Genomic DNA, 12,965 nt, shown 5'->3' on the forward strand with positions numbered 1-12,965 from the left:
CTTCCTTCCTTCCTTCCTTCCTTCCTTCCTTCCTTCCTTCCTTCCTTCCTTCCTTCTTTCCTTCTTTCCTTCTTTCCTTCTTTCCTTCTTTCCTTCTTCCCTTCCTTCCTTCCTTCCTTCCTTCCTTCCTTCCTTCCTTCCTTCCTTTTTTGGGAAGTTATTTCACATCCTGTTAAGATTTTTTTGAAAGTCAGACTCTACTCTGGCTTCCTGATGAGAAAGAAATAGCAGTGTCAGTGGATTTAATAGATAACATTTTTGGCAAGTGATGGAGAGTCACACTTGTTCTCAAAGAATGGCAGACAGTGTCTTAGCTGCCTGGAAAAGGGATTCTCTCTTTTTTGATTCAGTGTCAGGGATGATTTCAAAGGAAAAAGCTCAGAATCAGAAGCATCCCATGTTTGCTATTTTCCTGGCAAAATTCATCTGGATGTGGAACTTCTATCAATCCAAAGGCAAGGCAAAAAAAAAAAAAATTAAAAAAATTAAAAAGAGGAAGTTCTAAGAAGAGTTAAGAAACAACAATAGTTTCTTTGGTATTGAGATTATTTTTCTTTTAAAAATTTCACTCACTATCTCTCATAAATAAAGAACAGGGACTGCTTTATTTTTCTCCAGTATCTCCAGTGCTTAGCACATTGCTTGGCGCAGAGTAAGCCTTTAATAAATGCTTTGTGCCTTCATTCATTTATCTCCAGTAAAGCAATGTACTTCCTCCAGCTGTCTTCCCTAATATTTTAAATTATATTGGTTGTGTATGTCTAAAGAAATCCACATGAGGGGATAACTCAAAGTTTATGCAGTATGGTATTTGATGATGATAAAAATTTCTGTGAGCTCAGGTCACACTGGGGCTACTGCTTTTCCTGTCAATGAGAGGGGAAGAACTACCATACAGCTTAACCAGACTTCTTATCCTGTCACCACCACTGCTGATGCCCAGGACATCATGTTCTTTGATCTTTTCCCTGGGCATGTACATGTCCTTGGGTAATAGGACAAGGGAAGCAGTGGGGAGAGCTGAGGAGTCCTTGTTGTACAGTAGGTAGGCAGATGACCTCACTATTCTGTAAGCAGGCTATTGTATTCACCCATCAGTTGCTCAATTGAGCTACATGATGAAAAAACCACTGTTGATCCTGGGAAGTTAAAGAGATTCAAATAAGGGAAGATATACAGGCAGCGAGAAATCATCTATGGGGTCAGCTAGGTGGCTCAGTGGATAGAGAGCCAGGTCTGGAGATGGGAAGTCCTGGGTTCAAATGTGACTTCAGACATTTCCTAGCTGTGTGATCCTGGGCAAGTCATTTAACGCCAGTTGCCTAACCCTCACTAATCTTTTGTCTTAGAATCGATTACTTAGTATCCGATTTAAGACAGAAGGTAAGGATTTTTTAAAAATAAAAAAGAATTCATTTATTCACACTCTAGGAAAAAAGAAGAGAGAGAGAGAGGAATGGAGGAACATAGAAAAACGTAGGACTATGGCTACCTTTTGCAAAATGTGCATAGAGAGAAAAGAAAATACTTATTATTGCATCTCACATTTTATAGCTCTCTTAAGGTTTGCAAAAAAAAAAAACAACACTTACTTTACAACAATCCTTTGAGGAAGGTAATGAATGTATTGTTATTTCCAACTTACAGACAAGAAAACAGAGGCAAAGAAAAGTCAAAGGATTTTGCCAACAAGTAGTAAGTGCCAAAGCCAGGTCTAGGTTAGTTTCATTTTTGCCTTCATATCTCTAGTTCCTAGGAAAGTGCCTTCCACATAGAAGGCATCTAATAACTGCCTCTTACTTCTATTTCATCTCTAAGCCCTGAGCTTATTCTGCAACATGGAAAGAGAAAAGCTTTTTCCCCCCTACTAGAAAGCTGGATACAACCAACTTTAGTCAGCAATTCAGCTAAATCATTATTTTGAAACAATATAAATGCTAAATGAATGCCCAGAGAATCAGTGACTGCACTGAGCAACTCATTACCTAGTTTAACCTTGGAATATCCTGAACCTCTCTGGACCATGAATGCATGAAATAGGAATTCCAAATGACTTCCACATAGCAAGGAGAGCTTTTCAATACTTAGGCGAAAAAGATGAAGAGTAGTATAAGCAATAGCATTCTCAGTGCTAATGAGTGTTCTGCATGCTCAAGGTTTTGGCACTTTTTGCTCTTAGTGGTTCCTTAGGATGATACATAGATGAGTCAGTTTTCTGTGTTGGGTGTTTTGTTCATTTCCTGAATGCCAGGCTAGAATGAGATCAGATACTCATTAAGTTTCCAATCACTCCACAACAGTGACAGGTGGTGAAGCAAAGCTTCTGCGGAATGCCCTGGCTGATTTCCTCAGTGTCCAGGAAACATGAAAGGTATTTGTGCTCTCTCTATAGCAGCAGATAATGAAAAGAGGGAACAGGGAAGGAAGGGTGAATAGCAACAGGAAATGTTTCCAAAGCATAAACAAAAACTCAGGTGGGGAAGCGAATCTCTTGGCTACCATCCATTCTAAATTCTAACATGGTGGCTTCATCTTATAGAAATCCCTTCTCATTCAAAGCTGGAAAAACTGGCTATCTGATTGGCTACTCAGCAGATGCTCAGATAAATCTGTTATCCCAATGATGGGAGTATCCCCTCAACTGTGGGAGAGTTCAACCCATCCGTATTGTGTGTGAGTCTTGTTCATGCCTTTCCTAAATTGTTCAGAGAAGAAATACCCAACACATCATAGTCATTTCTCTGTATTTTTTGTTTTGTTGAAGCATTTCATCATTATCCCCTAAACATTTGGGCAAAAACATGGTAAATGGAAGGGGAAAAGGGACATCCTCAATGAAGGCACATCATTGAGGCTATCAGTCAACATTTACAAATGTCCAAATCTACTCGCTTTTTGAAGATTATCTCTAAAATGACTTCCAAACTTACTGTGCCCTGAACTAGAGAAAAGAGGCAAAATTTTTAATGGAAGACACTGGCCCAATGGACAATATAGTTACCCATAGTTATCTCCAAGTACTTGATGTAGAAGCCTCTCTCAATAGTGCTAAATAGAGATTTATGTCAAGTGACAGAATCTGTCCACACTCTAGACCTAGCTTACCGCTAGCAAAACAAAGTACTTATTTTGATTGGACTACCTCCACCAAAGTAAACCGGAAAATTCCTATGGGGCTGGGGCACGAGACCATTTCTTCCCTTATAAGTGGCAGGCTCCTAGCTCATCCTCTTTCCAACCAGAGAAAGTATAAAAATTGGGAATTACTCCACAGGCCATTGGGCCAATACTCAACTGCCCAATGGATTAGTCTGAATCTCAAGTATTTGAAATTATTACGATAAAATGATAATAACTTATCATTAAATTATTGCAATAAAATGAGACTAGTAACTGACATAATTGAATGGAAAAGAACAGGATAAGATTACTTTCCTTAAATTCTATGCAAAAAAAACCAAGGCTGGGCAATACAGAAAAATAGGAAACCCAAATTCACTTTCAAGTGAGCTAGCCTTTGATACTCTCTGAGCTTCCTGTCAGGGCAGAGATTTGTCAATCTTGCAGAATTCCTGCTGTTATTCTGAGTAGCTGTTGAAGTTAATTTAGTTCTAGTTCTCTGTTCTTATACAATATACCTCAGGTTCTCTCTCTTTCACAAAAAGTTACCAGCTTCCCTTTTAGCCATCTCTGAATGTCATTTTCATAAACTTCTTTCCGAATTTCTGACTTCACAATATCCCAAAATTAAAAGTGTGTTTATATATGTTTGCAAAGGGTTTCCTTGTATCCACTGAAACAATGGAAAATTAATACAAATTAATTCTGGACTGCCTACATGTAAGTGATTTTATGCATTTTTCTTTATTAAATATGAAGGTATATTGAATAATTGTAACTGCTTGGCATTCAGGGAGTTCCAGAAGTTATCATCATAAGAGTATTTTTTTCTTCCACTAAGAAATCAGAGAGAAATGACTAAACTTCTATGATATTAGTATAATAAGAGGCACATCTAAAAAAAGGGCTAAAATCACATTAGAGTTCTGAACATCATCCAAGAAGACAAAGCTGAAAGTCATACTGATGGAATTTTACTGTTTGTGCATCTTCTATAGCATAACAAAGTAATTTTATTTGAAATTCATGTGGTTATCCTATATTCTCCAGGTAACTCAATACTTTAAGACATTTATTCTCCAATTATTTTATTTCATATAGCACTTCCTGCCTGGGAGCTTTCACCCAGATTCAGAACTGTTTTCTAGAATGTTCAATGGAAATTGATTTGAATTCCTTTGAGATTTGAAAATCATAAGTAATAAAATCAATTCCCAACACTACCCTAAGATACTTTTTCCTTATTCCCCATAGTACATGCCATGAACAGTCAAGCACCAGGGACAAATCCATTGGCATGCTGGACATAAAAATAGAAAAAATAGCCATTTTTATAAAAACCTATGTGTTTCAGAAGGAATATCGACTTGATGCACTAGGAAGAGTTATACATTTGGTATATCTCTAATGATTTCATCCATGTTCTATTTTGAACAATTTGCCTATGTGAAAATAAATTGTCAAATGGTTCCTTAAGCTCAAAAGCAGCTTAAAATATGCAGAAAGTAGATTGTTCCCCCCACCCCCCACCCAAGAATTATGGCATTGGCCGTAGGATATATACGAGAAAGAACTAAAATTAAAATGTAGTTCTGAAAGAGCAAAAGAACCATATCTAAGATGGGGAAACCAGTCATCTTGTTAGCTCCCAACTGAAATATTTGATATAAGTTCTTTCCTGTTAGTGAAATAAATTCAAACTAAAGTTTTATCATTTTCTCCCAGAGACCAAAGAAGTGGAAAATCAACATAGAGACTGTTTCCCAATATGTGAAATATTTGACCATTGTATGTTATGGTAAATGGTTCAAATACTAAGGTTTTTGGTGGAGATTATGGATGGTAAGTGAATATTGTAGGAGGGAACACTTCATGGATACAGCTGCCTAAATGCCAGCGTTAGAGCACTGTTGAAGCCCTTATTCTGGCCTGAATCTGACAAGATCTATGGAATGGAATCAAAATGTGAAGTCAAAGTGAGTCTCAAGACTTTAAAGAAGTTCTGACTTCAAAACACCATTTGCATTCTCTTCCGTGACACAATTGGCTAGGCAGAATATTAACTCCAGATGGTCCACTTGAACTTCAGCAGGACCTGTGTTTGATTATCTATTTTTTAAAGATTAATCATTTGAAAATACTTCAGAAGGAATCAGAAAGACAGTACCACCTTGTTGTTGTTGGCTTGGGTTTTACCTGAGTTTTGACTTTCTCTAAAAAAGCCCTCCTCTTTGGGACTTTGTCCATTTTTGAGCTCTATTACACCATTGACTACAGATTAAGTATTTACCTTTATCCCCGGAAGTCCAGGCAGCCCAGGCAGCCCTGGTTCACCCTACATAGGAAAATTACATAACATTATAGAACAGTATTCACTGAGGCACAAAATGCTGGAGAGAGAAATGGCAAATGTGGCTGAAAGTGCTGTAGATGAACCCTTTCCACACATGGACATAAAGAAACTCTGTCTAACTCCAAGGAGGATGGTGAGATGGTGCGGTTCAGTCAACTCTTGATGACTTTAGGGTTGGTTATCAATCTTCAGACTAGATAGGTTCTTTCCTACTAAAAAGGTTTACTAACAAAATTTTGGATGATCTCACATATCATTAGCATCCCTCTCAAAAGGTGGGCAGGGAAAGTGCTACCTAAGGTCAATACTTTTTTTAAACCAATAAATCAATATAAATCAATACCAAGTATTGGTTCCAAGGCAGAAGAGTGGTAAGGGCTAGGCAGTGGGGGTTAAGTGACTTGCCCAGAGTCACACAGCTAAGCAGTTGAGGTTAAGTGACTTGCCCAGGGTCACACAGCTAGGGTTAAATTTGAACCCAGCAATTCTTCTCTCCAGGTCTGACTCTATCTGCAGAACCTGTAGCTGTCCCAGGTAACAGAAGAAGGGAGATTGAAGCTAATGGTTAAAGTGAAGCTTTAGGGTCAACATGGATTTCAAATATCCATGTTAGCCCAATTGCTTCTTACCAACATACCATCAAGAGTTGGCTGTGTGAACAGATGCTCACATCAAAACAATGCCTATCAAAAGCCTTTCTAGTTTTTAAGTAGAGTAAGGCTTCTTCTGCATTCCTGGATGATGAGGAGATAAGTGAGGAGTTAAAATTATACTTAACACCACTATATATCTGGGACAATTGTTCAAGTCTAGGAAACCCTGCTTAGCTTCTTGGTGGGTAATGGTACTGTGCAGCTGTTCAGGAAGGCATGTTTGAGATTAAGTGGTGCACTCTGGGTGAGTATGTTGGAGTCACACTAAACCTTCTCATTTTCATAGAATTGTCTGCATTATTTTAAGCACTAAGTGTGGTGACAAGATATACTGAGACTACATTGCTCAGAAAATCCCTTGCATTCCACTGACCAATGCTTCAAACAGTGAAAATGGAGGAAAAAAGCATACAAACTGGGATTAGACCAATTAGAAGATGTTATCTGGTGTACACGAGTTACACCATTTTGCAGTGGCAACCTGCCTCTCATGGTACCAGATATAGCATAAAGTAAAGAGTGACCAGAGAGGAAGGAAAGGAGAACTGGGCACAGCTGGAGCAACTCATTTCATGTGCAAATCTGTTGAGAAATTCCAGGACATTCCAATTAGAATATCTATTCCTTGCAAGTTCTGAAAATATAATATGCTTTTAGAAAAAAAAAAGAAATTATCTGGAAAAAATTATTTTGGAAATAATTTGCTGCAAGATGAGTACAAAAGGAGAGAATACTAATTTTCTCCTGATTTCATTCAAAATTCCTTTCTACTACACAAGGAAAAGCATCCTGACTGGAAGCTTTAAAAGACAAGTGTACCTATATTTTAAGGGCACAATGGGTCCAAGACATGATTCCCAAAAGTTCTGCATCATTGTGTAATGCTGCTTCTGGTCAAATTATATTTCTCTGGATAAACTGAGCTTCACGGTCATGACAAAATACTTCTCGTTTTTCTTCTTCTCTCTCAAAGAAGTTAAATCCTTCTAGGAGAAATTATTTTTATTCACATAAAATTATGGTCTTATATTCTTTTTTCCTGAACTGAGAACTATATTTTTCTCTTCTTTAAAATGTATTTTTCCTTTGAAACATACTAAACAGAAGTCTTGAAAATACAATAAATAAAACCAAGGAGAACCCGTATATGTAGAAATGTATTTAAATTCAATGCAAAATGGAGCACATCTAGAATATTGGAGTTTAACTCAAAAAAATGTACCTTAACAGACTTTAGGATGTTGCTTTTTCCCAAAATAAAAGGTTTGTTTATGATTTGTGAGATAAAAATATTGTAAGGAAAATCATTAAGAATATCAATGCAATTCTGAATTTTGGGGGAGGGAGGTCAGAGATATCGAAAACATTTTGGATCATACTATAAACTATGTTTGAACAGATTTTTTTTAGTAATTATAACTATTCCCTTCATATAAAGGGAACTGTACATATATGTATATATGTGCATTTTTATAAGTTTATGTTTATTTTGTAGCCACTGATTACTCTGACCATCTGTGGTCTTCATAACTTGGCTTTTATTAATTGGTTTTTCATATAGTTTGTTTATCTGGTTGATATAGGCGACATCATTTCCCTCATTGTAGACTCCCTCCTCCACCTGTTTGAGGAATATAGTCTGCACTCTCTCTGTCCTTTGTCTTCTTTTACACAATCAAGGCTCTTTCCATCAGCTTGGCTAGTTTAATCAAAGCTATTTCTTCTCTTAGCAGAAAGGAACTTTCTTTTTCTCATACTTACCCACTCCTGTGCTCAGGAAATCCTTTGGGTCATGGCTGAAAGGCAAACCTAATAGCTAGGGTACGTGTGGAGAGCTAATGGGGCCCTTTTGCACCAAAAGAATAAAACTTGAATGGCTGCAAGAAAAACAGGGTCTGGTTCCAGGAAAGCCTCTCCAGCTTCCCCCAGCAGGGTTCTCTCCTCCCACCTCAGGTACCTGCTGCCACCAGCCATCAACGCTAAAAACCACTGGTCCCAGCTGTTCAAATTTCTCTCCTGCTCAAAAGAAGGGATCTTTTCTCCAAAACGAATAACACTTGACAAATTTTCCTTTCCCTGTGTTAGATGTAAAATACGTATGGAAAAGTAGACAGCCACACCACAAAAGTGAATGCTACACATAGGAATATGAACACAGATACAACATGGATGCACATACACATCGGAGCATCTATGCTCTAATGTAAAGCATATACAGAGAAATTTTAAATAGAGCTGAAACCAACTTCTCCCAGTCTTATGCTAGACTGCAGATACAAAAACTCTGTACTCATCAGGGTGAAATTAAACATTCAGAGAGTCCAGTCAACAGCTGGGCTGGTGCTGTACCATGCTATAAATTTTATAAAGCTATTCCTGAGGCAGGAATTCTAATTTGTCACTACCAGGTACCCCTGAAGCATGGGCAACCATGGTATTGTGGATGAAAAAATACAATTGCAGAGGACTGGAATTGAGCTTACAGAAACTCCAAGTCAAGTGATAAAAATGGCATTTATTTATTAACAGAGATATTCTAATTCTCATTTACTGCCTGGATTTGTGTAAACTCTTTAAACCGAGACATTCTCTCATTCAAATCAGCTATTTTTAGTGCCTTTGATGGGTAGCGGTGACACCATTATCATCTGGTACTGTCTTGCCTAAATATTTGCAAAATAAAAAGGGGGGACCACTGGTAACTTCTAGGAATATATTTGTTTAGCTCTAAGGTCAACATTAAATGAATTCAATCATTTTCCCTAAATACAATGTTAAAACATTTCTTTAGAATCCAAGGAAATGCAAGGGAGTCATCTCTGAGCCTTCCAAGAACAGATCAAGACTATTCTGCCCAGTAATCTTGATAACGCTCAATGAAGACCACTTCCAAGGGAAACCTTTATGTTGAAACCAACAGAAATGACAAGAGTGGAGAATGAGTGTTTTTGTATCTAGGGGAGAGTGGTTTAACAAACCACTACATTTTAGATCGAGCAATTTGTATTTGACCTACACAGACATGATGTCTCTATCATGGACAAAAACCATTTATAGATTTCCCCCTCTAGTGGTCTGTGCCCCAAGTCCACAGCACTCCATTCAAAAGTCTGCTGATTTCTCTTCGATGGAAGAAATCAGAGGAATCTTAGCCCAGTGCTTGAAATGTTCTGAAGACCCAGAAGGGAGAGAGCTTGAACTTCCACTGATTACAGTGGGACAGACTGGGTGAGTCCTTTTTGCTCCTTTTAAGAGCATCAGATTGGCTTCAAAGTTCAAGGCTCAAATGAAAAGGCCTTTTCAAAAATTACTTGAATCTTTAAGTGTTTAAAACAAAAGGCTGGCCCTTCTCAGTGTCTACATGAGTGTGGGAACAACATTTTATTATGTCCCCAGGTTCCAGATGAATACAATAGGATGCATTCTCTCATTTCAATTTCCCTAATGAAGTAAATTCCATCTTTCGATTCATCTTTTTTTCTCCAACATCATATGCCACCAGACAAAGACAAAGCCAGGATCTTATACAAGATCTAATCTAATGTGGAATTCACATTTACTGGCTAGTGACAATACATCTGTTATTCCAAATCTGATTGCATTGGGCATTGAAATCCAGATGCTCACATGATAAATGATTGCCAGTTGTTTCCTGCCCGTTAAACCCAAATGAGCAGATAAATCTAAACATACTTAACATTGCCTTTAATTTATTACTCATGTGAGGCATGGATGATAAACAAATGTAACACTTCCATAGATTAGCTGGTTAAAATAGTTTTGATTAGTGTCTCTCATTGAAACTCAGGTTTATTAACAGAATTGGTTTGCATATCATAAAATTGTCTGCACAGACTGTTACAAATAATTTCTATTTAATACCATCAACAAGAGAGCATCTATGATGAAAAAAAACAAAAGGAATGTAATTTTTTTCTTAAAGAGCTGCCCATCACTTCCTATCGAGGTTACTTTGTCAACATTCATCTCTTCTGAACAAATGAAGAAAGAGAGCAGCAGATCAAATGTGGTTAAACATGCGAGATTAAATAGTTAGCATTCCACCCTAACTGGTCTTTGTTAGTCTCAGACAGCTGAGTTTATGCAGACTTTTGGTTCAGAAAACAGTTCCTTACCACAAAAGAATTTATTTTATCCCCACCTTTGGCCTTAGTCAAAGTCATGGTATTTAAAAAACAAAAGCACCAACCTAAAATCTGTATGTAATTCGTTACAAATGTACTGCTTTGCAGTCCTTACTTTCAGAACATATTTAGGTGGAGTCAACGATTGATAGAGATGAAATGTATGAAGATGAAAGAAAGAACCTAATAGAGAGGTTGTGATAGAAAGAGAAAGAGAAAGAGAAAAAGAGAGAGAGGAATCTTTTGAAATTTTACCTTTTGCCCTGGACGACCAGATTCTCCAGGTTCTCCCTGATAAAACAAAAGGAAACAATTCAGTTCAATGAGTGATTCTTTAGTGCCTACTGTGTGCCAAGAACCATAGTAGGTGCTGGATAACAAGATGCTAGGAACAGTCTTGCCAATTGTTTTCTAAAAACACCACTGTCATGCTACCCTTGGTCTGGAATACTTTGGAGTCAGCCCACATTCAAATCAATCTAACAAACATTTGTTAATGGCTCTCGGTATTATGTGCTGGACAGGGCCATGCCCTTCTTGGTTCTCAGCTGTATTTGATCTTAATACTCCATAAATCAATAGGCAATTCATCTACAAAAATGGGTATCCTTGAAAACCAAGGAAAATGGTGGATTTATTAAAAAGCATGATACACTATTAGATCAACTGTCAGTTTTCCATCAGACATTCTTCTACTTCCTTTGGATCCTGAGCATATGAGTTACGAGTTTATTTTCATAGCTAAAATAATGCATCTGAAAAGTTGTTTAGTAATTTTTTCAATTTTATCCATTTTTTCATGACCCCTTTTAGGGATTTCTTGGTAAAGATCATGGAGTGGTTTGCCATTTCCTTCTTCAGCTCATTTCAGAGATGAGGAAACTGAGCAAAGAGGGTTAAATGACTTGCTCAGAGTTTCATAGCTGGTTTTTGAGGTCAGATTTGAACTTGGGTCTTCCTGATTCCAGGCCCTGAACTCTACCCACTGTGCAACCTAGCTGCCCATCAGAAAAGTATATTATGCTTAGAACTTACAGTTTGTGAAAGAGAAGAAATGAAATAAACTTTAAAATGAAGACTCTTTGGGGGATAGACTTCAAAAGACGCAATTACCTTAATTCCTGCAGCAGAAGATCCAGGGTCACCCTAATTGAAAACCCACAAGAAAATAGTCCATATGTAATATTGATAGTGGTACAGGAAGCATCAATATATATATATACAATCAAGGTTGCTATGGAATGTTCTCCAGGTGTCTCTTAATTCAGACTGATTGTACCCTGGAGGATTTCATACACGTATATTTGTTATCAAGATGTCATTATTTTCCAGTGTAGAGCAATTTACTTTCTATGTATATCATCATAAATATTTTCATTAAGAATTCCATTGCTTAAAAACAAAGACAAACCTACCTTTTCATTTTTTCTCAAGACTTTTTTTAAATTTAATTTTAATACTATACAAGTTATTTGATATAATAAGCAAAGAAGGAGTCTTACCAAACTCCTTTTATGACACAAATATGGTACTGATTCCAAAGCCAGGCAGATCAAAAACAGAGAAAGAAAATTACAGACTAATCTCCTTAATGAACATAGATGCAAAAATCTTAAATAGAATACTAGCAAAAAGACTCCAGCAGTGATCAAGAGGGTTAGTCATCATGATCAGGTGGGATTTATACCAGGAATGCAAGGATGGTTCAACATTAGGAAAACCATCCACATAATTGACCATATCAACAAGCAAACCATCAAAAACCACATGATTATCTCAATAGATGCTGAAAAAGCCTTTGACAAATTTAATTTTATTACTAAAATGTAATAGTACTACATATTTTTCTACTTTTTCATTTACATATGTGGTATATATTTTGATTTATTGATTATAGAGATAGTGCCACCAAACACTGTCCAACTATGTGCTAAACATGGTATTAAGCTCTATGCATTCCTCTAGGGCAGGGGTCGGCAACCTTTTTGGCTGTGAGAGCCATAAATGCCACATTTTTTAAAATGTAATTTCGTGAGAGCTGTACAGTGCTCACAGTGCACACTCCTGTAACAGCGCCTGAAAAAAAAATAGACTTTATGGCTCCTGCAGAAAGAGCTATATCTGGTCCTCAAAAGAGCCAGATATGGCTCGAGAGCCATACGTTGCCGACCCCTGCTCTAAAGGATGCTGGACCAGTCTCTGCCCTCAAAGAGCTTCCATTCTAAGGGAAGACAACAAGGCATAAAAAGGAGTTAGAAAAAAGGGAGGAGGAGTGTTTATTCAACATTGATCTTGATATGAGTCAATAATTGTGACATAGAAGCCAAAGAAACTTCTGTGTCCTTAGCCTGTAAGAAGCAGTGAGCATTCCAGAAGAATGAAGGTCCTTTGTATTGGTCAAAATACATCCGAACACTCAATTGACAGAACTCAAAATAGAACCCAAAGTCATAGACATCTATACACTAGGGAATCTTGACCTTTTTTGAGTCATGGATCACTTTGGCAGTCTAGTGAAACTTATGAATGTGTCAGAATATTTTTTTTAAAATTCATAACTGAAGGAAAATGCTAAATTTCAGTTAGATGTTAGTGAAAGTTGGTAAGAATTGATGGAATTTTTTCCCCATTTAAGTTCATGGTCCAGCTAAGAACTCCCTTTCTCCCATGCTTGTTAAGTTAGTGCTTACCTAG

The 12,965-nt window shown here is 37.2% G+C and overlaps 1 protein-coding gene across 1 annotated transcript in view; it reads right to left on the reverse strand.

Moving 5' to 3' along the window:
- Window positions 1-12,965, reverse strand: part of COL25A1 (collagen type XXV alpha 1 chain) — a 602,710-nt gene that overhangs the window by 74,146 nt on the left and 515,599 nt on the right. The window contains exons 13-15 of the mRNA XM_044681639.1: window positions 11,385-11,417; window positions 10,527-10,562; window positions 5,411-5,455 (exon numbers count right to left, since the gene is read on the reverse strand). Coding sequence (XP_044537574.1) covers window positions 5,411-5,455; window positions 10,527-10,562; window positions 11,385-11,417 — 114 coding nt within the window. The remainder of the gene's footprint in view (window positions 1-5,410; window positions 5,456-10,526; window positions 10,563-11,384; window positions 11,418-12,965) is intronic.

Source organism: Gracilinanus agilis, chromosome 6 (assembly GCF_016433145.1).
Source record: "Gracilinanus agilis isolate LMUSP501 chromosome 6, AgileGrace, whole genome shotgun sequence".
Classification (NCBI taxonomy): Eukaryota; Metazoa; Chordata; class Mammalia; order Didelphimorphia; family Didelphidae; genus Gracilinanus; species Gracilinanus agilis.